Genomic DNA, 27000 nt, shown 5'->3' with positions numbered 1-27000 from the left:
GTCTCTAGATGTGAGTGTGAGTGCGAATGGTTGTTCGTTTCTGTGTGCCCTGCGTTTGGCTGGCAACTGATTCAGGGTGTCCCCCGCCTACTGCCCCTAGACAGCTGGGATAGGCTCCAGCACCCCCCGCGACCCTAGTAAGGATCAAGCGGCTCGGAAGATGAATGAATGAATGAATATATATTTTAATATATATAGATAGATAGATAGATAGATAGATAGATAGATAGATAGATAGATAGATAGATAGATAGATAGATAGATAGATAGATAGATAGATAGATAGATAGATAGATAGATAGATAGATAGATAGATAGATAGATAGATAGATAGATAGATAGATGTACACACACACACACACACACTGTACATGTCTATATGCAAATTGTCAAACTTGCATCCAGTAATCAGACAAGATGTCATTTTGTTCTAAGCAAAGTATGTCATCTATCTGATATCTCTACTATCCTTCCTGGACACAATGATTGTTAGGCTGCCCACTCACACCTCCTCCTCGCAATTTTACTCGTTTCAACTGGCAAAAAAAAAACCAAATGGTTGTGCTCATCATATAATCTTCACTAATGTTTTAGTAACAATGATATGCACTGAGTGAGCAAGTCGAGTTTGACCGAAATTATCAACAGCAACTTCACTGGCCTGCTCCTGGGTAAGGGTCTCAACCAGTGACCTTTAACCGCAAAAATGTCTTTCTGGCTGAGTGGGCCAAAATTTCCCACAGACGCAAGCACCGTGGAAAGAGTGGGAGCTGTTATTAGTTGCAAAGGTCGATCAACTCCCTATTTTAATTATCCTCCCTTCCTTTGGGTGTAATGTCTGCTGTCATGTTGTCTATGTTACATTTGGTGTTCCATTTAAGTTATTCTGCACGCTGTGGGACCTGCTGTCGCTGCTTCTGTGCGCGCAATGACTTGTTGTGACAAGGTCCCACAATCCCTTGAGTGCTCTCCTGGTTGCCTTAAAAGCCTTCAGCACACCAAACGACATCATGTGCTTTTCGCTGCCACCACAACAAGCCTCGTGGTTAGTTTAAACACAAGATTTTCTTTCACTTTCACTACTTGTAGGTGGACTGGTGGTCTCTAAAAAAATGCTCAAATGATTTTTTTTGCTGCTTCCCAGTTTTTTTTGCCAACAATAAACATGTGTTTGTGTGTGCGTGTGGACTTCAGGATGGCACCCATAGCGGTTTTGTGGCTATAATGAACACAAGAAGATGTTGTTTATCTGCTCTTTTGAAGTGGTGTTTCCGGTTAACAAGGTTCGCATGGGCGTGTGTTGCAAAGGAATAGTCAGAAGCACTTGGGAGTAAAAATCCATTGGCTTCGAAATCGATGTTTATCACATCAGGCAGGTGTTTGCTTCTCTGAACCGTAAAATCGCTACTGTTGAAAGTGACTCAGTGTTTGATTTAATGCTTGGACCGGTTTTATCCCAGGAAAGTTTTTGATGCTTGATGGGTGACCTCTCTTCGACCTCTGCTAACAGGAAATTAACAGAGCTGTGACATTGTCTATGCCGGGGGCCGGCAACATGCGGCTCCAGAGCCGCAAGCGGCTCTTTAGCGACATCCAGTGGCTCCCTGGAGCTTTATAAAAAGTGTTTGAAAATGGAAAAAGATTTTGATAGTAGGCTAATATAGCTCAAATAGATACAGATACATGTTGCAGCTCCGACAAAGGAGAGCTGTGATGTTGGTTGTTTCTTAAAACGTACACTTTATTTATGCTTTTAACAGTCTCGACAAACACAGACACGTCTGCATCCGTCTCTCTTCTCGTTCAACTCGAGAGGCGTTCAAAGACAGCCTCTGAAAAACGGAAATCAATGATCACTTCACTGACACTAAGAAAAGCAAAAACAATGCACCAAAACAAAAAAAATCAAGCGAGGAAATCACAAAATAAATTCTATGGGGGCGTTTGTAAACACACAACAAAGGAAGGAACAAAGGAATAACAATTCTGAGACAGCATGAAGGAGACTATCTAGTCTCCTACATACTGTACATACACCATGTGTTTCCTTCATTGTAAGTTTTATAGAAGGCTTTTATTTTTTTGCTGCTCCAGACATATTCAGCACAGATGAAATGTCTTCCTTCGCAACCAGACAACAAGACAACAAGAGGAGCCGCTGCGGGTGCCCGCGCCGCCATCAAAAGAACAGTTAACATAAAATGACAAAATAATACAACATAACACATGGTACAAATGTACAGGACATTTATTCAGTATCGTTCAATTGGATTTAACTTTTAAGTGAAATACATTTGCATTTCAACTTTTTGTGTTTTTTATGAACATTTATTGTGGTACATTTGTTGTACATGAGGTATTAATTGAACCATTATTTACATTTTTTATATAGTTAAGGGCAATGTTAATGTTTAAATCAGAATCATCTTTATTGGCCAAGTATGTAGAACACACAAGGAATTTGTCTCCGGTATAACACGCTGCACTAGTATCATCGTAAACAACAAAATCATTGAACCATTTTAGAGTAACCACTAGTTTTGAAGTACCATTTTGTGGTGCAAGAAGAGTGACTGTCAGTGACTGTTTAAGGAGTTAATGGCTAGCGGGAAGATGCTGTTTAAGTGTCTACTGGATTTGGTGCGCATGGATCTGTAGCGTCTGCCTGAGGGGAGTGGCTGAAAAAGGTGGTGGGCAGGGTGCGGGGGATCCAGGAGGATTTTCCGTGCCCTTGTCTTGATTCTTGCAGTGTGCAAGTCCTCAAGAGTGGGTAGGGCGGTGCCAACGATTTTTTCTGCCGTCCTAACTGTCCGTTGAAGTCGGATTTTGTAACCCAAACCAAACCGTGATGGAAGAACACAGGATTGATTCGATGACTGCCGTGTAGAACTGTCGTAGCACCTCCGGTGGCAGGCCATGCTTCCTCAGAAGCCTCAGGAAGTACATCCGCTGCCGGGCCCTTTTCAGGATGGAGATGGTGTTGACTTCCCACTTCATGTCCTGGGAGACTGTGATTCCCAGGAACTTGAAGGTCTCGACGGTTGACACAGGGCAGTTGGATAGTGTGAGGGGCAACTGAGGAGAAGAATGTTTCCTGAAGTCCACGATCATCTCTACAGTCTTGAGCGTGTTCAGCCCGAGGTTGTGTCGGCCGCACCAAAGCTCCAGCTGCTCCACTTGTTGGCGGTACGCAGACTCGTCGCCGTCTTTGATGAGACCGATGACCGTGGTGTCGTCTGCGAACTTTATGAGTTTGACAGCTGGATCTGTTGAGGTGCAATCGTTTGTGTAGAGAGAGAAGAGCAGTGGCGAGAGGACACATCCCTGTGGGGCACCAGTACTGGTAGTGCGTATTGATGATGTTGTTGCTCCCAGTCTCATATCATATCATCATATCACCATGCATATCATTACAGCGACATATGATCATATTAAATGCCTGGTTTTGGCTATCACGTATCTCGATTATTATTTTTAGCTTTAGTAATACAATACACGTAATGTGTCTATATTGCTAAAGTACCTTTTGGTGCAGATAGATCTCATTAAAAAAAAATTAAAATGGAAAGTTGTGATTGTCAATTGCTTAGTTTGTTAGCATATGCTAATTCCTACTTTATGGACGATGATGAACTGACAGGTTGTGCGGTTACGATTCTGGCGAGAATACTTCCATTAATGCCATGATGGCTCAAAAAGTGAAAATCAATTCCTGCATCTGCACCTTTTTCCACAGTGTAATATGTTGTTCTTGGGTGCACAACTTGGATTGGATTGGATAAGCTTTATTGTCAAATGCACTGTATGTGTAACATACAGCACAGAAGAAATTTCTTCCCTCTCAACATAAAACAAGAAGAGCCGCTGCGGGTGTCCGCGCCGCCACCAAAAGAAAAGCCAAAAAAAAAAAAAACTTCTCAACAAAGTTCAGACAAATTAGATTTGGGATTTTTGATGTAATAATGCAAACTGCGTGTCTTCTTGTTCAATGTTTTACTCACGGCTTACCATTTGTTCAGTATTTTTCTGATTATCTCTGCCGGGGATGTTGATGATCCATCAGTTGTTTTTTTTAATGTGTTTTTACTGTAAAAAGGAAAATCATATTTCGTTGAAAGCAAATTTATTTTGAAGAAAATATTCATGTGTTAATGAAAGTCCAGTAGTTGCAGTATCGAATCACATTTCATCCAATTGTGAATTGCACATTTGGCACTTGTGTGGCATTGCTCAATTTCGGTACTCTCGTGTGACGTTTTATGGAACCGTTCTTTTTTTTCTGTGTCCACAGTGCCTCCAGTTCTGTCCGTTTCCCAACAGTCATTCAACGCCACCGCCGACTACCAGGAGTCAGTCACCTTTATATGCATCACGTCTGGATCGCCCGACCCTGTAGTAACATGGCACAGGTATCGTCCATCCAAAACAGAAACATGCGTCATTCTGCCATTCATGGCTCAAGATTTGCCAACAGCAAAATAACGGCGCCATAGTATTTGTGTTCATGAACATGTCAATACTTCCTCAAGGTAAGACAAGGCACTATGCTTTGCTGCTTATAGATCAAGTCGATCAGCTTTTGTGGCTCAGAGGAATTTGTATTCCGCCCTCGCGCAGAACCTTCCCTATCCGTACAGTAAAAGCACGCGCTGCTTTCGCTGGAGGGGCATGAAAATGAACGCCTGAAGAGCCTTTGACACCATGCAGTCAGCTTTGCACTGAAAATTAGATCATTGAAAATCTGCTATTTCCACTTGATAGTCTATTGTTAACAATGAATCGCTGCTTGTTTCCTGTGACGCTCCCAATTATTTGATGCCAATGGGCTGTAATAGTGTTGGATTCATTTTAGCCCTCTTAGGATTGATCATTTTTACACTTTGGTGGTGCCAAATGTCGATGCTGCTGCTTGCTGATGTCATGCTTTGCTTGAAAGCCAATAATACATTTGTTGCATTGTATGAAGAATCTTCTACAGCATTATCAACTTTAACCTTAAATAACACAATGTAACTCCAATGGTCCCCCCACCCCACGCAATATCTGTGTGTGTGTGTGTTTATGTGTATGTGTGTATAGGTATAATTAAAAATAATTAATAATTTAACCTCTAGGTAACCACCCGCTTTAGCCCTCCCAGTTGCATTTCTTGTCAGTCGGACATTTGGCCTCGCACCCACGCTTCTTGGGTAATGCACTGCCTGTCAGTCAGCATAATGACATCCACCGAGCCGCGTGTCCCACGTAGCCCGTGTCGAAGACGAGGCCCCCTCTTCATTTCCTCTTTGGCTCGCCAACGTTATTATTACTTGGCTTGGCTGCTTCCTCTGCTGACTTTCAATTATTTTTGCTCACTCTTTCTACAGGAGCCAGTGCCACAATGTTGCATTGTTTATGTGTACGTATGTCTCACGACACATTTCCAGAGTTACCAATATCTACCTTTCTCTTTGGCATGCAAGGCGTGACCTCGCACAGAAGCTATCAGCATATTCTATACTTGGTCTCTTATCACTTTTCAATTCAGTGGTACAATGGCTGAGGTCTGAAAAGAAAACAGGGGCCAGCTTCAGATTGAATGTCTGTTCTATCAATGCCATCAAATAAACAGGCAAGAATAAAAATGCGTTTTCATACCTATTCTATTATTTTTCAGTAAGAGCTGCAACCCGTATACAGAAAGTTGTGTATGCTCTGTTGTAAAGGCTCCAGATTGTCATTTGGGACCGATATGTTTGTCATATAAACACACACATGCAAATAGTGGCAGTTAACATTTGGTAAAGATGCACGATGAAAGCCATATCAAAATGTCTTCCTGGCAAAATTGGGAGACAAACTTTTTTTTCTTCCCCAGGAGTAAAAAGACAAGCGGGTTTAGGAAATCGAAACTTGCCACACACCATGACGCGTGTGTGATGAAGATTATCAACGCTATATTTCACACCGCAGGCAAGGGCTGCAGCCCGCAGCCAAGTGTAGCCAATACACGTCAGCCTTGACAACACTGACACACTGCCTGAGCAGAGGAAGAAGATCTCTCTGGGTGACAGAGTTTGAGAAGCACATGTGAAGATTTTTAAAGTGGGGAGGAGGGTGTCACATTCAACCATTCACTGTTAAGTTTCATCCACTCACTGTTTCTAATGCTATTTTTTTTCTTTTTTGGCACAGGAAAGCACAGCAGCTGCAGCCTTCGGATCAGTACATTCTGAGTCAACTGGAAGGGGGGCGTAGCATGCTCACCATTCGCAACATCCGTCAGGATGACGGAGGCTTCTACTACTGCAAGTCCACCAACAAGGCGGGCTCCCAGGAGAGGGAGCTCTTCCTCAAAGTGTTTGGTGAGTCACCGAGGCCGGGAGTCGGTCGCCTATTGACCTTTTATACCTCCCTGAAAAATTACAGTAGCTCTGAAGGTTGGATCTAATCAAGTAGAGATTTATCTGAAGGATGCTCCCATTTTCTCTGTCGCATCACAGTGATATGTTCATCTGAGCTTCAATTTCAATGACTGAAATTCTCTTAACAAAGATTTTCATACACAGTGCTGTATATGTTCTTTGTTGTTTGCTCGGTTCGATCTGATTCTGCACAATCAGATTGTTAAGCATCCAGTTACAAAGCAGAGATGAGCATTGGACTTCTTGAGCGAAAGCAAAACCCACGTTTTTTGCGGCCCGGTAGTCCAGTGGTTAACATGTCGACTTCACAGTGCAGAGGTACCGGCTTCAATTCCAGCTGTGGCATTTGCATGTTCTCCCCGGGCCTGCGTGGGTTTTCTGCGGGTTTTCCGGTTTCCATATTCCAAAAACATGCATGGCGGGCGGATTGAACACTCTAAATTGTCCCGAGGTGTGAGTGTGAGCATGCATGGTTGTTTGTCTCTGTGTGCCCTGTGATTGGCTGGCAACCAATTCAGGGTGTCCCCCACCTACTGCCCGAAGCCAAGTGGGATAGGCTCCAGCACCCCCCGCGACCCTAGTGAGGATGAAGCGGTTCGGAAGACGAATGAATGAATATTAGGTCAGGCTATTTTGTCGTTCAGCCCGACGGGGTGAATGTGCTCTGGTGATATTTGCTTTGGAAATTTCAGAAGTCCCATCCAATCTAAATAAAGCATTTGGAAGTCAGCAAAGTCCAAACATTGCAAATTCTCTTTGTGGCTGTCCGGAGAAGCTGAGGAATGTTCAGATTCATCAGGAGTCAAAATATATGCTTAAAAAAAGGTATTTTCAGGATCCAATTTGACAGTAATGATGTTTACACTTTTTATGCAAATACAAATTAAATAAATATAATTGCTGCTTGCATTGATAAGCCCTGTATAATTATGATGATAACCACAATTATAATGTCAAATGCAGTTATTAACTAACGTTGGGGTGTTTTTTTTTGTTGTTTTTTTTTATACTTAAAAGAAAAGAAACTGATTGTGCTGGAGGTTTTCATTTTATAACAACAAATAACCACTTCACTGTTTTGCATTTTTAATGACAAGTGCTTTTTTTATGCCTGATGAATGAAACAGACCCCACATCATAATTTTTTGGTATTTATAATTCATAACTACTCTCACATCGGCGAACACATCTTGATCACTGGTAAGCCATTTAATTTCAGACACCACCGTAAAAACATTTTGGGTCCTTCCCTGTTGCAACACGCCTTACAAAGTTCAAAACAGCAAGCAAGAAAGACAGAGAGCCCTGACCTTCACCTCCTTATCCTCAACACCTTTGTGATGAATCACAGACTGCAAGTGAGGCCCTCCAGTCCAACATCTGTGACCCCTGACCTAAAAATACGGATTTCTGGATAAATGGATGTCAAGTTCTGGATCAACCTTTGCTCACTGTATGAAGCTAACAGTAATAACCACAAGACAGTATATTTTCAGTTGAACTATTTCACGGATGCCAGGAAGATGGCAACACGACCGTGGAGCCTGCAAGATGCGAAAGAAGGTTTAGACCTTCTTCTGTCCAACATGGTTCGTACTCTGATCCTCGCTGAGCCGCCCACGCAGAGGAAGGAGGCTTTAAATACTCCTGGAGGCGTAATTGTGGATGCTCCATGACAGTACTTGGGTCAAGATACATTCCGTCCTTCACGCTGTGGGCCCTGATGTTCCTTCATCTGTGTTTGGGATGCCTTGTTTTGACAAGGTTCCACACTCCCTTAAGTGCTCTCCCGACAACGTTAAAAGCTTCCACCCTGCACAGCAAAGCCACAGTGTGGCCTTGCTGCTCCTAGTCAAGCCTGCTTTTTTGAGAACTAATGTAATGGCTTTGTTGGAAAGATGGTGAATACATATCATCCATGATATATACACGATGCACTCGTATCTGCCCTCCACATGCAATGCTTTCAAGCTTGCTTTGAGCTACTAATCTGGAGCTCGTGAACCCCCCCCCCGGCACCCTTTGCACCACTTGGGATTGTGTCGGAATGGAAACACCTGGTGCTGGAGAACCATCCTTCCAAACTGAATGTTTAGCATGTTCAAAGCCAGGAAAGGTGGAACGTGCATCGCAGCAGGGGCAGGCTGAATGTTTGAGAAAGATAGAAATGTTTTATCAGTAAATCTGCTGTGAGTGGGCCAGAGGGTTTCTCCCTCGACTTGACAGAAGCAGAAGTCTGTGATTCATAAAACATCAGCACATCAGTCATACATCAGCTGTGTGTGTTTCAACCTGCCGGCGCAGGCTTCGTATCCGCTTTCTGACTGGCGCTCTCATCTTCTTCTTCTCTATCTTTCTTCCTCCAGTCCAGCCACACATCACACAGCTGAAGAATGTGACGGCAGTGGAGGGCAGCGGCGCCATGATCTCCTGCATCGCTGAGGGCGAGCCACTGCCGGACATCTCCTGGAGACGAGCCAGCGATGGGCGGACCTTTGTGGACGGAGACAAGGTACAGCCTGCCAAAAGACCCATCTTCCGCTGTATTTGCACACAGCGTGAACATGCAAATGTAATGCTGTAGCAATGCTAAGGTCCCCTGATTAGTATATACAAACCCAATTCCAATGAAGTTGGGACATTGTGTTAAACATAAATAAAAACAGAAAAAAATGATTTGCAAATCATCTTCAACCTAAATTTAATTGAATATGCCACAAAGACCAAATATTTAATGTCCTAACTGATAAACTTGATTGTTTTTAGCAAATAACCCTGATAAAAGAACTCAGCAAGGTGATATGTGCAGTGCAGGATCTATACACCGGACTGGAGAGACTAAGTTGCAGTTGCGCAGGGGAATAGGACAATATCCAGAGTCAGCGGGTCATTTGCACGTCAAGAAGACGAGAAATTCCTTTCCTGAAGACGATGTGCTAATACTGTAGTGGCAAGAAGGGCTGCTGGTTTGAAAGAGGTGTGGAAAAAGCTGACAAACTAGAGAAGCCAACTTAAAGCAAAAGAGGTTTGAGGTATAACCTCTCGTCTATTTATAGCAACGTCCTGACATCTCTCCCCACCTCGTTTCACGGTGGCCCTAATGAGCTGTTTTACCACAAGGCAAGTGAACGACAACTCGTATGCAGGACAGCCTTTTCACTGCCAACAACTACACTGCTGTGAGCCGCTGCAGGGGGCGCAACCACTGAGACACAAATACGGAGACTCCACACTTAAAAAAAATGTAGAATAGGAGAAGCCTTTTGGGTTAATGGTGAAGCTTGTTGATTTTTTTTCTTTTTTTTTTTCTTGTTTTATCAAGAGCATTCCAGTTGCCACAATTCAAGCTTTCTGGATTCATATCTCTCTAACCTATCTGGTGAATGATCTGGTGAAACTTGAGCCATAACATGACCTGGATTTTATAATGATGAATGAAATACAAACACAGGCGGCATGCTGATGTTGTGGCTCGCATCTCTGCCTCACAGTTAGGAACATCGCTGCAAAAACATGCATGCTCGGCTAATTGAATATTCTAAATCAGGCGTGTCCAGCTCCGGTCATGGAGGGGCCCTATCCAGCATGTTTTAGATGTCCAACACATGTTGGATAAGGACTCTCGAGGACCAGAGTTGGACACCTCTGCGCTAAATCGTCCCATCGAATTGAATGTAAACGCTTTGACACGACTACTAATGTTCTTAAATACAAGTCATATCCATTTTCCTGTTTTGCCCTTATGGACCATTTTAAAATGTCATTGCGTTCACGTCTGTATAGAGTAACTTGAGTGCCTCTGTGTGCCTTGTCTAGTTGAATGCTGAAAGCAAACATCTGAAGGTAATTTCTGCTATATGTCCTCATAAAAGTAATCATAATCCTTCCAATCTGTTGTACACATCCATCCATCCATCCATCATCTACCGCTTATCCGGGGCCGGGTCGCGGGGGCAACAGCTTTAGCAGGGAAGCCCAGACTTCCCTCTCCCTAGCTACTTCTTCCAGCTCTCCCCGGGGGATCCCGAGGCGTTCCCAGGCCAGCTGGGTGACATAGTCTCTCCAGCGTGTCCTGGGTCTTCCTCTGGGTCTCCTCCCGGTGGGACATGACCGGAACACCTCACCGGGGAGGCGCTCAGGAGGCATCCGAATCAGATGCCCAAGCCACCTCATCTGGCTCCTCTCGATGTGGAGGAGAAGCGGCTCGACTCTGAGCCCCTCCCGGATGACTGAGCTTCTCACCTTATCTCTAAGGGAGAGCCCGGACACCCTGCGAAGAAAACTCATTTCAGCCGCTTGTACCCGGGATCTCGTTCTTTCGGTCACGACCCATAGCTCGTGACCATAGGTGAGGGTTGGGACGTAGATCGACCGGTAAATTGAGAGCTTCGCCTTTTGGCTCAGCTCCTTCTTCACCACGACAGACCGATACAACGTCCGCATCACAGCAGACGCTGCACCGATCCGCCTGTCGATCTCCCGCTCCCTCCTACCCCCACTCGTGAACAAGACCCCAAGATACTTGAACTCCTCCACTTGGGGTAAGATCTCCTCCCCGATCCGGAGGGGGCACTCCACCCTTTTCCGACTGAGGACCATGGTTTCAGATTTGGAGGTGCTGATTTTCATCCCAACCGCTTCACACTCGGCTGCGAAACGCTCCAGTGAGAGTTGGAGAGCCCCGTTTGAAGGAGCCAACAGCACCACATCATCTGCAAAAAGCAGGGATGAAATACTGAGGCCCCCAAAACGGACCCCCTCAACGCTTCGGCTGCGCCTAGAAATTCTGTCCATAAAGGTTATGAACAGAATCGGCGACAAAGGGCAGCCTTGGCGGAGTCCTACCTCCACTGGAAACGATTCCGACTTACTGCCGGCAATGCGAACCAAACTCTGACATCGGTGGTATAGTGACCGAACAGCCCGTATCAGGGGGTTCGGTACCCCATACCCACGAAGCACCCCCCACAGAACTCCCCGAGGGACACGGTCAAACGCCTTCTCCAAGTCCACAAAACACATGTAGACTGGTTGGGCGAATTCCCACATACCCTCAAGGACCCTGCTAAGGGTGTAGAGCTGGTCCACTGTTCCACGGCCGGGACGAAAACCACACTGCTCCTCCTCAATCTGAGGCTCGACTTCCTGACGGACCCTCCTCTCCAGCACCCCTGAATAGACCTTACCAGGGAGGCTGAGGAGTGTGATCCCTCTGTAGTTGGAACACACCCTCCGGTCCCCCTTTTTAAAAAGAGGGACTACCACCCCGGTCTGCCAATCCAGAGGCACTCTCCCTGTTGTCCACGCGATGTTGCAGAGGCGTGTCAACCAGGACAGCCCCACAACATCCAGAGCCTTGAGGAACTCCGGGCGGATCTCATCCACCCCTGGGGCCTTGCCACCGAGGAGCTTTTTAACCACATCGGTGACTTCAACCACAGAGATAGGAGAGCCCACCTCAGAGTCCCCGGGCTCTGCTTCCTCCAAGGAAGGCGTGTTGGTGGAGTTGAGGAGGTCTTCGAAGTACTCTGCCCACCGGTTCACAACGTCCCGAGTCGAAGTCAGCAGCGCCCCATTCACACTGTACACAGTGTTAGTGGTGCACTGCTTCCCCCTCCTGAGACGTCGGATGGTGGACCAGAATTTCCTCGAAGCCGTCCGGAAGTCGGCTTCCATGGCCTCACCGAACTCTTCCCACGCTCGGGTTTTTGCCTCGGCGACCACCGAAGCCGCGGCCCGCTTGGCCAATCGATACCCGTCAGCTGCCTCTGGGGTCCCACAGGCCATAAAGGCTCGATAGGACTCCTTCTTCAGCTTGACGGCATCCCTCACTGCTGGTGTCCACCAGCGAGTACGGGGGTTGCCGCCACGACAGGCACCAACCACCTTACGGCCACAACTCAGATTGGCCGCCTCAACAATAGAGGCACGGAACACGGTCCACTCGGGCTCAATGTCCCCCGCCTCCCCCGGAACATGGGAAAAGCTCTGTCGGAGGTGGGAGTTGAAACTCCTTCTGACAGGGGATTCCGCCAGACGCTCCCAACAAACCCTCACTATACGTTTGGGTCTGCCAGGACGGACCGGCATCTTCCCCCACCATCGGAGCCTACTCACCACCAGGTGGTGATCAGTTGACAGCTCCGCCCCTCTCTTCACCCGAGTGTCCAGAACATGCGGCCGCAAATCCGATGATACAACAACAAAGTCGATCATCGAACTGCGACCTAGGGTGTCCTGGTGCCAAGTGCACATATGGACACCCTTATGTTTGAACAAGGTGTTCGTTATGGACAATCCGTGACGAGCACAGAAGTCTAATAACAAAACACCACTCGGGTTCAGATCGGGGGGGCCGTTCCTCCCAATCACGCCCCTCCAGGTCTCACTGTCATTGCCCACGTGAGCATTGAAGTCCCCCAGCAGAACAAGGGAGTCCCCAGCAGGAGTACTCTCCAGCACACCCTCCAAGGACTCCAAAAAGGGTGGGTATGCTGAGCTGCTGTTTGGTGCATATGCACAAACAACAGTCAGGACCCGTCCCCCCACCCGCAGGCGGAGGGAGGCAACCCTCTCGTCTACCGGTGTGAACCCCAATGTACAGGCACTGAGCCGGGGGGCAATGAGTATGCCCACACCTGCTCTGCGCCTCTCACCGTGAGCAACTCCAGAGTGGAAGAGAGTCCAACCCCTCTCGAGAGAACTGGTACCAGAACCCAGGCTGTGTGTGGAGGCAAGTCCGACTATATCCAGTCGGAAATTCTCTGCCTCACACACCAGCTCGGGCTCCTTCCCTGCCAGAGAGGTGACATTCCATGTCCCAAGAGCTAGCTTCTGCAGCCGAGGATCGGACCGCCAGGGTCCCCGCCTTCGGCTGCCGCCCAGCTCACATTGCACCCGACCCCTTTGGCCCCTCTCATGGGTGGTGAGCCCATGGGAAGGGGGACCCACGTTGCCTCTTCGGGCTGTGCCCGGCCGGGCCCCATGGGTGTAGGCCCGGCCACCAGGCGCTTGCCAACGAGCCCCACCTCCAGGCCTGGCTCCAGAGGGGGGCCCCGGTGACCCGCGTCCGGGCAAGGGAAACCTTGGTCCATATATTTTGTTCATCATAAGGGGTCTTTGAGCCGTGCTTTGTCTGGCCCCTCACCTAGAACCTGTTTGCCATGGGTGACCCTATCAGGGGCATAAAGCCCCAGACAACTTAGCTTCTAGGATCATTGGGACACACAAACCCCTCCACCACGGTAAGGTGACGACTCACGGAGGGGCTGTTGTACACAAATTGTTGAAAATATTGCACCATAAGTGCTGCTCTTACCACACACAAAAGTAGATCTTTTAACATTTTTCCTCTATAAGTGATAATGTGTGGTTTTGATGCTTTGCGTTTGCACACGTTTTAAGGCAGGACATCAATGGCGAGAATTGAACGAGAGGCTACCTTGAAACTTAATTATCGAGTGTCAAACACATATGCTCTCCCTACCCTTTCCGAGGACGACTAAAACCAACAAAAAAATTAAAAAAATAAAAATAGCTACATCACACATTTTTTTTCCCCCTGGAAAAAGGTCACCATAAAGATAAATGAAAGTGCGTGCTGGCTTGAAGCGCTCTGTTTGATAAATAACAAGTTGCAAATGCAATTATGGAAATGCAACTGGAGCCCAACACACCTAAACACGCACAAAGACCCACTGAGTATTTGGGACATGAGGCGTGATGGATGAACACGGTCATTTAGTTTTAAGGCAGGACATTCCTCTCCCCATTTGCTCTCCAATCTGCATACGTAATCTGCTCCTCTGTGGGCCTCAGATACAGTAGCTTCATCCCACTCACAGTGGAGTGTTTGTATTTTCAAGCGTCCCCATCGTCCACCGGTTGCATGATGAATGGTGTTGCAACTTAATAATAATAATAATAATAAACTTGCCATTACTTCACCTCTTCACTAAATAGACAAAACTGAGCTTGAACACCTCCAGTCAGGTAAAAATGAAAAGGACTTGGTTTGATTGTTCAATGATGGAGGAGTTTATTCACCAACAGGGTGTGTCCAAAAATGGCAGCACAATAAAAGAGTAACTACCACTGCTGCTACTGTTGTTTTTCAAGTTCTGTCGACATGCGTTCCAATTTTTTTAGGTAGCTGTTTTTGTTTCTTTTTTCCTATAACATTGTAAATAATGACAGTTACAGTGAATTACATTTTTCAAACATCAATAATGATCCGTATTGGTGGCAATAATAACTTTTTCATTGATCATTCTATAAATACATAGAAATAAGATGGGAAAAAAATACTTTAAACTAGCTTTAACAAAACAACTCTTTCCTATTGGATGCACCGAGATGTACAACAGCGTGCTGTGGCATATTAGAATTTCTGTATAATTTCATGAGGTCATCAAATTAGTCAGCCACCGTAGACGGCCCGACCAACTCACTCCTCTGGACCTGCCAGCCTTGGGGCGACATTCATGAGTGAATACGACTGTTTGAAAATTCGACTTTGCTCAATGCTTCTCTTTGGGGATCCTGCATCGTCGCGTAGATGAAGCAATGGAGGCAAAAAAGTGAAGAGCGCAAGCCAAAAAAGAAAAAAAGATAATAATAATAATAGATCATGACAGCTAGCTTCAAGCCATGCTGACATTTACAGATGGCATTTCTATTAAGTCTCAAACATTGCGATGAAAGCATACCCAGCCCCCCGCATCTGGTATTAATTATGCATGCTGTAAGAACTTTGTTCTACCTTCTTTTTTACTTTTAAACATATCCATCTTTTAGCTACGTATTGTCATGGCTGCCCCTTGTGCACCGCGCATATATGATTGCGCTGACATGCAAATAGCCTCTGCAAGCATGTGCGTGTCTGCACTTCACTGTTGTGTGCTGGCCACTTGCCTTCCACTGAGCTGCATATCAAACAGGCTGTGCTTTGGAGGGTGCCTTGGTCTCCACGCACACAGCTCGCCAGTTGGCAGAGAGGAATGGGATGGGGGGGGAAGTGGGTGGGGGGGGGGGGGGGTGATGAGCGAGGAGGGTGTGAGCCAGTCACTTCCTGACTCAGAAGCTCCTGGAAGGTGCTCTCTCTCTTCCTCCTCCTCACCCATTCCTCCATCCTCTGCATTCAGAGTGTGTGCACTGCTCCAATCCCATTGACCCCAGCTGGCGAAGTAAGCAGTCAAAGTGTGAAGTGGGGAGCCACTGCAACTCATTGGCTGACAGTACCGTTGCGATAAGCGTGACGATAAGCTTAATAGGATAGAGCAGAGACAACACAGAGTGTTGGGGTGACCTGGGGTCATTACAAAGAGCTCAACGTGCAAGGGAAAATGTTTGCTTCGACCGCACGGGCACACACTGCAAGATAAGGCATGACTAAAGCCACATTTTTACTAACAAGTACACTTCCATTTAGCGAACTGTGGTAAAGTTTACATGCAGGTTTTTCAGCTGATTCTGATCCAGAGGCCACCGTTTCAGCTAAAAAGCAATCTTGAGTCGACTGGTGTTCATGATGTGAAATGGTCTGTGCAATTTCTGGTGGTGGTGTGTTGTCTGTCTTGGCAATACTCTGGCAGATAAAGTCAGTCTCCCAACATTCACTGGCTAAAGCCTTTCCCTTGACTTACTTCTCAGATATGCCTCGCTTCACTGTAGCTGCAAGCTAAATTTAATCCGACAAGTTTACAAGGAGTGTTCTGCATCATACACGTCCCTCTTGACATTTTGAGTCCTTGTATTTTTCTCTTTTATCCTCTTTCATATTTCATATTCAGCTTTGTCATCACACCACGCCGGAGCTGCACGATATGGACAATCCTCCCGATATAAAGTAGGCCATGATAAATCGTGATCGAGACACATATCATTTCTCATTTAAATGGCATTAAATAACTGCCAATGTTGTACTGTCATTTTTCCATTTCTTTGTAAAATGCATAATTTGATAATGAATGATAAAATGAATACAACGTTCATTAAAAAAAACCCACAAATTTTGCAGGAGCCAAATAAATATCTCATATATATTTATATTTAAAAAAATCCTCGTCTCACCCCTCGGGTGGTGTCTGTCCATCATTCAGCTCGGGTCCTCTACCAGAGGCCAGGAAGCTTGAAGGTTCTGCGCAGTATCCTTGCTGTTCCCAGCACTGCACATTTCTGGACTGAGATGTCCGATGTTGTTCCCGGGATCTGTTGCAGCCACTCATCAAGTTTGGGGGTCATTGCCCCAAGTGCTCCGATTACCACAGGCACGACTGTCACCTTTACCTTCTAGGCTCTCTCCAGCTCCTCTCTGAGCCCTTGGTATTTCTCGAGTTTCTCGTGTTCCTTCTTTCTGATGTTTCCATCACTTGGGACCGCTACATCCGCTACAACGGCTTTCCTCTGCCCTTTATCTATGATCACGATATCTGGTTGGTTCGCCATTACCATCTTTTTCAGTCTGGATCTGGAAGTCCCACAGGATCTTCGCTCTGTCATTCTCCACCACCTTCGGAGGTGTTTCCCATTTTGACCTTGGGGTTTCCAGTCCATACTCCGCACAGATGTTTCGGTAGACTATGCCAGCCACCTGGTTATGGCGTTCCATGTAGGCTTTCCCTGCCAGCATCTTACACCCTGCCGTTATGTGTTGGATCGTCTCAGGTGCCGCTTTGCACAACCTACACCTTGGGTCTTGTCTGGTGTGGTATATCTGGGCCTCAATGGCTCTGGTGCTCAGGGCCTGCTCCTGAGTAGCCAGGATGAGTGCCTCTGTGCTGTCCTTCAGGCCAGCCTTCTCTAGCCACTGATAGGACTTCTTGAGATCGGCCACTTCAGTTATGGTCCGGTGGTACATCCTGTGTAGGGGCTTGTCCTCCCATGATGGTCCCCCTTCCAGCGCCTCATCCTCTGTTCCTCATTGTCTGAGACATTCTCCGAGTATGTCATCCGTTGGAGCCTTCTCCTTGATGTATTCATGGACCTTGGATGTTTCATCCTGGACAGTGGCTCTCAGACTCACTAGTCCCCGGCCTCCTTCCTTTCGGCTTGCGTACAGTCTCGGGGTGCTGGATTTGGGATGGAACCCTCCATTGCATGGTTAGGAGCTTTCGTGTCTTAACGTCCGTGGTCTGAATCTCTTCCTTTGGCCACCTTATTATTCCTGCAGGGGATCTGATCACTAGCAGGGCATTGCTGTTTATTGCCCGGGTCTTATTCTTGCCATTGAGCTGGCTTCTTAGGACTTGTCTCACTCGCTGGAGGTATTTGGCCATAGCCGCTTTCCTTGTTGCCAGTTCGAGGTTGCCATTGGCTTGTGGTATACCGAGGTACTTGGAGCTGTCCTCAATGTCTGCTATTGTTCCTTCAGGGAGTGAGACCCCTTCAGTGCGGACTACCTTTCCTCTCTTAGTCACCATCCGACTACATTTCTCAAGCCCGAACGACATACCGATGTCGTTGCTGTAGATCCTGGTTGTGTAGATCAGCGAGTCTATGTCCCTTTCGCTCCCTTTAGCATACAGCTTTATGTCATCCATGGTGGAGGTGACTGATCGTAGCTCCATTTCTGAGGCGGTATCCATAGCCTGTCTTGTTGATTACTTGGCTTAAGGGGTTCAGTCCTATGCAGAACAGCAGTGGGGAGAGTACATCCACCTTGGTATATGCCACATTTGATGGACACTTGGGTAAGTGGCTTGCCATTGGCTTCAAGTGTGGTTTTCCACATCCTCATCGAGTTCGCAACGAAGGCTCTTAGGGTCCTGTTCACCATATACAACTCCAAGCATTCAGTGATCCATGTATGTGGCATCGAGTCATTGGCTTTCTTGTAATCAATCCAGACTGTGCACAGGTTGGTACGTCGGGACCTGGAGTCTTGTGCGACTGTTCTGTCAACCAGGAGCTGATGTTTGGCTCCTCTGGTACCTCTACCAATGCCCTTCTGTGCTTCGCTCATGAATTGATCCATGTGTCCACTTATCTTAGCCGCAATGATGCCTGACATGAGCTTCCATGTTGTGGAGAGACAGGTTATTGGCCGATAGTTGGATGGGACTGCACCCTTTGAGGGATCCTTCATGATCAGGATCGTTCGCCCTTCGGTTAGCCATCCTGGGTGAGTCCCATCCCTCAACAGCTGGTTCATTTGTGCTGCTAGGCGCTCATGGAGTGCTGTGAGTTTCTTTAGCCAGTAGGTATGGACCATGTCCAAGCCTGGTTCTGTCCAGTTCTTCATATCTGAGACTCTTTCCTGTATGTCTGCCACTGTTATGGTAACTGGGTTCTGTTCAGGAAGGTATCTGTGCTCCTCTCTCAGGGTCACCAGCCATTGTGCACTGCTGTTATGTGCAACCTTCTTCTCCCATATGCCTTTCCAGTACATTTCAGTTTCCAGTCTTGGTGGGTCAGTTCTGTTGTTAGGACCCTGCCACTGAGCATACACTTTCGCAGGTTGTGTTGTGAACAGCCTGTTTATTCATCTGGCCTCATTCTCTTTCCTGTACCGCTTTAGGCGGCTGGACAAGGCTTGGAGCCTTTGTTTGGCAGTTTCGAGTGGTTCAGGTATGGTCATCTGGATGTACCTCTCGGGTATCGGCCTTTTCATCACACCTCTCTGGGCCTTCGTCAATTGACTCACATCTTTCCGAGCCGCCTTGATCTTAGCCTCGAACTGTCTTTTCCATGGTGGGTAACGTATCTCATGGGTTCCATGGTTGCTCTTATAGCCAAGCATCTCAAGGATCACTGATGCTGAAGCGTATATCAGCTCAGTGCTTCATTCACACTTTCCATGAGACTTTAAGGTGGTACTTCACATGGCCGTTGTAATCGGTTTCTAGGTTGCCCAGCTTTCATTCTCGCCATGATCTTAGCTTTCAGGTCAGTTGCTGCCTCGCACAGCATTTCATTCAGTGGGGCTGGCCTCCCAATCTCATCATCTGCATTCTTTGGGGCTTGCCTCCCAATCTCTTGTATGACCTCCTCCTCTGATCTGGCAGCCTGGGACCCTTCACCATGGAACCTGCGTTGTACCTCATCAATCTCAAGTTGTGACAGCAGTTATATATATATATATGTATATATATATATGGCATCGATATATATATCGATACACATCTCGATCCACTGCCAGCGATGCGATACTTAAACGATACATGGAATTTTCTGGCGATACGATGCGATACGTTTCACCGTCGTCACGATGTGATACGATTTGATACACTTTAAGTTCAAATCAATGCGATCCGATACGATACAATGCAATTTGTTGCGATATTGTGCAGTTAAACATGATGCAAATGAGCAAAGAAAAAAAGCTTTTAAAAAGATGGAATTCAGTATGGTATTACAAAAAGGATACCACTTTATTCCTTATAAACAGTAGAACTTGTAAAACAACTTATTTAAGCCCTTTCACAATTGGGTTTTGTGCAAAGAAAATGTAAACAATTTGGCACCTGAGACTCACAGCTGTTGCTATAGTGTAAACACAAACAGACTATTCTCACTGAGTGTCTTATATGAAATATAATAATATATATATATATATATATATATATATATATATATATATATATATATATATATATATATATATATATATGAATCTATAGCGCAAGATGTCCACCCATCCACTGTAAGTGCAACTCTTTGCGCACTGTTCAGCGACACAGTAATCTCACTTCTCACTTTGTTGTACACATCGGGAATATGTTTGTAAGTGAACACAGACCTGTCTGGTATTTTATACCTGGCTTCCAAAACGTGCACGAGCTGTCTGAAACCCTCGTTGTCCACCACGCTAAGGCTGGAGGTCTTTGCATATGAAATAAGCAGTGGCCTTAGTTATAGCCATTGCGCGGTCACAGTGAGTTGCAAGGGGACTCCCAAAATAAGAGGCAATTTTTTTCTGATCCTGACCTGGTTTACCAAGAGTTTCTCCGGTGTCCGACGAGGAACTGGGCGGGGAAGCGGGGGAGCGGGAGGGAAACTTGTCGGTGATCTGGTGCCATCGTTTTAAGTGGGTCTGCATATTTGTGGTGCTGCCGTTGTATGGCTTCTTAGTGCGACATTCCTTGCAAATTACGGAGGTTTTATCAAGCTTTCCGTCTTTCTTTTCAAAGCCGTAGTATTTCCAAACATAAGATTTGAATGTTGCGGATGCATTAAATATAGTAGTTTCCTTGCTGCTGCTTGCACTAACTTCCATAATGTTTCGCTAGTTGTGTACTGGACTGTGTGTGACGCACGGCTAACGTCCGTATTCAACACAAAACGCAAAGCAATGATGGTGCATTCATTGCGCCTAGGAAAGGGCAGATATGTGACGTTTAACATGAATAAAACGGCGCTTGAATCGGATTTTACCGATACCCATCAATTCATCGTGATGAATCGCGATTTCACCCGTCAATCGCGTCGTACCCAGTCAATGAGCCGATGCACTCGGATCGTGCACGTGCGCATCGATGTATCGATTAATATCGATTATTTTCCACACCCTTAGTATGTATGTGTGTGTGTGTGTGTGTGTGTGTGTATGTATGTATACATACTGCCAACAGCGGTAATGCAGTCAAAATACAGTGAAACTCCTCTACAACGAAATCATGTTTGCAGCAAGAAATTTTTCACAACAGGGGGCTTTTCACTATAGCAAAGTTATCTCAGATGTAAACACACACACACACACACACACACACACATACACACAAACGTATGTACTCTTTATTTTTATTCCAATCGTGCATAAGTGTGAGCTCCATTTGACACTTACTGTAGCCAGCGTAGAAGGAAAAAAAGGGAAAGAAATTGCCAAATTTACGATCAACATTCACTTTTACTTACATCAATTTCTTGCATACTGTCTTTTACTTTGCTTCCTCCATCTTTCATTTTTATTACTTTTATCCTGTCTTCAATCGTTAAAGCTTTTCTTTTCAAAGGTCCGTTTTTGTAGCCATTTTAGCAATGCAATTTTCGTGCTGCGTCTGAAACGAACAATAACAAATACTTCATGCACTACTGCACATGTGTAAGCCTCTGTGGTGTTTGCTGTTGCCGTTTCTGAGCTAAGCAGTAGGAGTCGCTGTAGACTGAGGTTGGATTTGACTTTTGTGGAAGGGTTGTTTTCCTTGTAGTGAATCTCATTGTGAGGCAAGGGCAGAGAAAAAGATCACGCAACAGGGGGATTTTTCGTTGTAGGGGGAGCAGAAAAGCGGGAATGGTTTTAATGCTTGAAGATTTTTTCACTTTAGGGGGTATTTTATAAACCATGTAGGTTTCAATGTAGAGGAGTTTTACTGTATTTGAAAAAAGTCAACATGTTTAAAGAACGGGCAATATAGGTGATGAGCTCTAATTTTCAGATATCACTAACATTGGACAGAAAACTGTTTTTTCACAACTCTATACTGTCACGTTGTGCCCGAAGCGATGGAATTATTGCTTCGTGCACAACAAAATAACTGAAAGGTGGATCCCCGAAATAGCAGACACAGAAAGAGGTTTTGTCAGAGAACAAAAGAGTCTTTAATACAAACACAAAATACCCGACAGAGAGAATAACAAAAAGCGCTGGTCAAAATAAGGACATGGGATAAAATAAAGAGAACAACCGACAACGCTTGCGGAAAAAAGAGCAAGGAGGGTCTGATTAGTCAATGATATAGAGTTCACTCGCGAGAGGAACAACGACGCGCAATAACAGCCACAAGGCTAAGAGGCAATGAATAATACCAATAGGAAGTGGACAAGAGAATTTTGGCACGGCGTGGAATACTCCGGCAGTGAGTAGACTGCCAGAGCGTCCAAATAAAGGCTGAGCAATCACTCGCAAATGGGTGACAGGTGTGTAAGCGGTGGGCAGAAAGCCCGCCCCCTGCTGGCAAACACGGGACGTGACAGTACCCCCCCCCCCTCAACGGACGCCTCCCGGCGGCCTACCCGGTTTAGATGGATGAGCTGCGTGGAAGTCGCGCAGAAGGGACGGATCAAGGATCCAGGAGCGCTCCTCCGGCCCGTAGCCCTCCCAGTCGACCAGATACTGGAACCCCCTTCCCCTGCGCCGAGAGTCCAGGATGGCACGCACCGTGTACACCGGGTCACCATCGACGACCCGCGGATGAGGGGGCGGAGTGGGAGAAGGAGCCAAGGGACTGGAAGTCACCGGTTTGAGCAGGGAGACGTGGAACACGGGGTGAACTCTCATGGAGGCCGGTAGCCGGAGCTTGACCGCGACGGGGCTGATGATGGACTCGACCTCGAAAGGTCCGGTGAATCGGGGCCCCAGTTTCGCAGACGTGCCGGCCAGGCGAAGGTCCTTCGTCGCCAGCCACACCTTTTGTCCCACCACGTAGGTAGGTGCCGGGCGCCGACGACGATCCGCGATCTGCCGGTTCCGGGTCGCCGTGCGGGATAGTGCAGCCCGGGCCTCCTTCCACACGCGATGGGCCCGTTTCAGGTGGTGCTGCACCGAAGGGACCTCCACCTGTCCCTCCTGGGACGGGAACAGCGGTGGTTGGTACCCTTAGGCCGACATGAAGGGGGACCTACCGGTGGCCGACGAGACGAGGGTGTTGTGCGCATACTCCACCCAAGGTAAGTGGTCGGCCCAGGAGGAGGGACGGTGGAGGCACACACAGCGGAGGGCCGCCCCCAGATCCTGGTTGGCACGTTCGGCCTGTCCGTTGGACTGGGGGTGATATCCCGAGTTCAGACTGGCCGTGGCCCCGAGGGACCGGCAGAACCGCTTCCATACGCGGGACACGAACTGGGGCCCCCGGTCCGAGACTATGTCCACCGGGATGCCATGGAGACAGAAAACGTGCTTGACGAGGTCGGCGGTCTCCAAAGCAGACGGCAACTTGGACAGAGGAACAAAATGAGCGGCCTTAGAGAACCGGTCCACGATAGTGAGAACGACGGACCGCCCACGGGATGGAGGAAGGCCCGTGACAAAGTCCAGGGGTGCAGCCTCCGGTCGACCGGAGAACACTGGGACAGCACCGCCCCCACCCCTGAATCCGAGGCGTCCACTTCTACGACGAACGGAAAGTCAGGGTTAGGATGTTGCAACACTGGAGGATTAGTGAATGCTGCTTTTAAGCTTGCGAACGCCGTGTCCGCAGCCGAGTCCCATTTGAATGGGACTTTAGTGGAAGTCAGTCGGGTCAACGGGAGTGCCTTTTGGCTGTAGCCGCGGATGAATCGCCTATAGAAGTTGGCAAACCCCAAAAAACGCTGTAACTCCTTCCGGTTGGATGGAGTAGGCCAGTTCGTCACCGCCTGCGTTTTGTTGGGGTCTGCTCTCAGCTTGCCCTGCTCAATAATAAAACCCAGAAAAGAGATGACGGGTACATGAAATTCGCATTTCTCTGCCTTGACGAAGAGCCTATTCTCCAACAAACGCTGTAAGACCAGTCTGACGTGTTGCTTATGTTCTTGCAACGAACGGGAGAAAATTAAAATATCGTCAAGATAGACAAAACAGAAGATGTTCAGCATATCCCTTAACACGTCATTGATCAAACTTTGGAATACCGCGGGAGCATTAGTCAGACCGAAAGGCATGACCAAATACTCGAAATGACCCAGCGGGGTCTTAAAAGCAGTCTTCCATTCATCTCCTTCCCGAATGCGGACCAAATGGTAAGCACTGCGTAAATCTAATTTAGAAAATATAGTGGCTGATTGCAACGGAGCAAAGTGCGGCCAATATCCGGAACTCGATCGAGTAATCCGCCACCGATCGCCTTCCCTGGTGGAGTTCGAGTAGCCGGCCCCCCGCCTCTCTGCCCCGCACGGGATGGTGGAACACCCGGCGAAACGCTGTAACGAAGTCGTGGAACGAAGACCGGACGGTCGGCTTCGCGTCGCTCGTCCCCATCGCCCATGACGCCACCGGACCTGTCAATAAGCTCATGATATATGCCACCTTCGCGGCGTCATTAGCATAGACGGAAGGTTGTTGATCGAATATGAGCGAGCACTGGTGGAGAAAGTGCCCACACTGCCCGTGCTCACCCCCGTACCGTGGGGGGGTGTGGAAGCGAGGGCTCCTTCATCATTGTGGGGAATGATGCGGGTGCCTCAGTGGTGGTAGGACGAACCACGGGGGGAGGTGTTCTCCGTGCCTCCACCCGTACCAAACGGGGTTCGAATTCATCGAACCGATGAGCCAGCATGGAAACCGCGCTGCGGACTCATCTGTTGCTCTTGTCGGGACAGAGCGGACAAAATCTTTTCCATGTCTGCGGGATCCATGGTGGCCGGAGTATTCTGTCACGTTGTGCCCGAAGCGATGGAATTATTGCTTCGTGCACAACAAAATAACTGAAAGGTGGATCCCCGAAATAGCAGACACAAAGAGAACAACCGAAAACGCTTGCGGAAAAAAGAGCAAGGAGGGTCTGATTAGTCAATGATATAAAGTTCACTCGCGAGAGGAACAACGACGCGCAATAACAGCCACAAGGCTAAGAGGCAATGAATAATACCAATAGGAAGTGGACGAGAGAATTTTGGCACGGCGTGGAATACTCCGGCAGTGAGTAGACTGCCAGAGCGTCCAAAAAAAGGCTGAGCAATCACTTGCAAATGGGTGACAGGTGTGTAAGTGGTGGGCAGAAAGCCCGCCCCCTGCTGGCAAACACGGGACATGACATATACATTTTGTCTGTCCATCATCGTGTGTTGAAAATTGTTGGAAAAAGGCCTGCTCTGTCTGACCATGCATTGGATAAAAAAATCTGTCATTTTTGGGGTCTCCTGAAAAGTGATGTCTTGGAGGACTCCAGCGATATACAAGACGCATCAGGTGCGGGACCAGCCAAACTATCAATAAAAGGTACCATATATGGTTCGAAAAATGCAGTGACAACACCCCCAAACACAGAACTGCCTAATTACTGTTAGGATAATTTCATGATCAAGTCAACAGATAACAAAATTAATGAAGGGATAAAAAGAAATTGCGGCGGAAAGGGGGTTCTGGCGATATCAAAGATAACAGGGTGGCAATAGCTGATTTGGGAGTCAGAGTAATGATGTGTGTCATTATGTAATATTTTCCTTCAGGTGTAGTTATTTTGTGATATATGCATGAGTCCAGTGTTACACCTCACAAACTACTTTCATCCAGCAGCCCCACCATTCAACAAGATGTCATGTTCTTGCAGTGAGAAGCTAGATCGCCTCAGATTGTAATGGTCCATTTGCTCAGGCACTAACAGTGGCTACCTAATGCATGGCCCTGTTACTGTCGAGAGCCATTTCTGTCTCGTAACGCAATGCCAAGGATGGTTATGTGTCTGACAACACACAAGAGAACACTAGAATGCAATAAATACCCACCAAGTAAAGCTACTGTCAGGTTGGTAATGAAAAGAGGATGTCAGAAGTATCTCCAATAGCCTACAGGTGGCACTTCGATTGGTGGCTTGTCAGTTAGTAAAAAAAATGACAGCAGGCCTAAATAATTATTTTTGATATATCCTGTGAAAAAAATATAGAGAGATTTATAGATTTATATAGAGCGATTTGGGGATCGTGTAAAGGATTCAACGTAATCTTGCTCCGTTTGCCATGCCACGTTCTTTGAACTACAATTGTCATGAACAATTTAGACATCTTCTCTGTCTTCGAAACTTAATCATGCATTTGCCATTAGATTGAGTTTCATGTACCAGAAACAAAAGTTGTCTTTTTTTTTTTTTTTTTAACAATGTTTGTGGGGGGGGGATGACATCTTGTGTGTTCATCATACAATACATATCCTCATCTTTATAGAGTCATAAATTTGTTGATGTTTGCGAATCTCACTCAGACATTCTGATTTTGCCTGCATAGCTGCTCTGGTCAACGGGGATGACTCACATGCATGTGTGGTGTTATTGATTCGCAAGCATATCTTGGGAGACACAAGCCTGTGGCATTTACTTGCTTGGTGAGGGTGTCTCTAATTGCTGCAGCACATACCCTTGCGATCCATTTATCTACTTAGACTGTCCTCTCACCTGCCCTCAAATTCTATGCAGGGTTTTTTTTAGCGGCACAGCATAGCTACTCACACCAGGCATTGGTTATCACTGCATCCTAGCATATCATATCACCTGCTCCTGTCTTGTCCTAATTTCTTGTATTTGCATCCCCTCCTCACACTACGTCGTGCTACCATCCCAATTCATATGTAGAAAAACAACCCTTATAAAGCTGAATTATACAGTACAATGGACCGACTAGGAACCAGGCGGGCCTGTGAATAGTGAAAATCTGTGACAACCAATGAGGTGCATCTGAATTATTTTTTTGTTAGTTTGAAACTCAAAACATTTTTTGAAAAATGCTGGGAAACATTCATAAATGTTCTCTATGAAAAGCAATAGGGAAATGTCATGGGTGTGAGGGCAAAAAAAAAGGCTGAAATATATTGAAATCTTTTTTTAAACCATTCAAAAGAAATCTGCAAATCTGTGGGTGCCAAAATACCACTCTACTGTTGTCTGTTTTTCTGCGTTCTCTTTCTTTACTGTGACTTAGAAGAGACTATTTATTATCACATTCCTACCAATGAAATGTGCATCTAACGCTT

General features: G+C 46.7%; 1 protein-coding gene across 5 annotated transcripts in view; it reads left to right on the top strand.

Moving 5' to 3' along the window:
* Positions 1-27000, top strand: part of LOC127595426 (neural cell adhesion molecule 2-like) — a 188390-nt gene that overhangs the window by 143609 nt on the left and 17781 nt on the right. For all 5 annotated transcript variants that reach the window (XM_052056915.1, XM_052056918.1, XM_052056913.1 and 2 more), the window contains exons 6-8: positions 4292-4409; positions 6175-6344; positions 8771-8916. In XM_052056915.1, coding sequence (XP_051912875.1) covers positions 4292-4409; positions 6175-6344; positions 8771-8916 — 434 coding nt within the window. The remainder of the gene's footprint in view (positions 1-4291; positions 4410-6174; positions 6345-8770; positions 8917-27000) is intronic.

The sequence above is a fragment of the Hippocampus zosterae genome, chromosome 2 (assembly GCF_025434085.1).
Source record: "Hippocampus zosterae strain Florida chromosome 2, ASM2543408v3, whole genome shotgun sequence".
NCBI lineage: Eukaryota > Metazoa > Chordata > Actinopteri > Syngnathiformes > Syngnathidae > Hippocampus > Hippocampus zosterae.
Note: the sequence above shows the minus strand (reverse complement) of the source record. Positions and strands in the feature narration are given on the sequence as shown.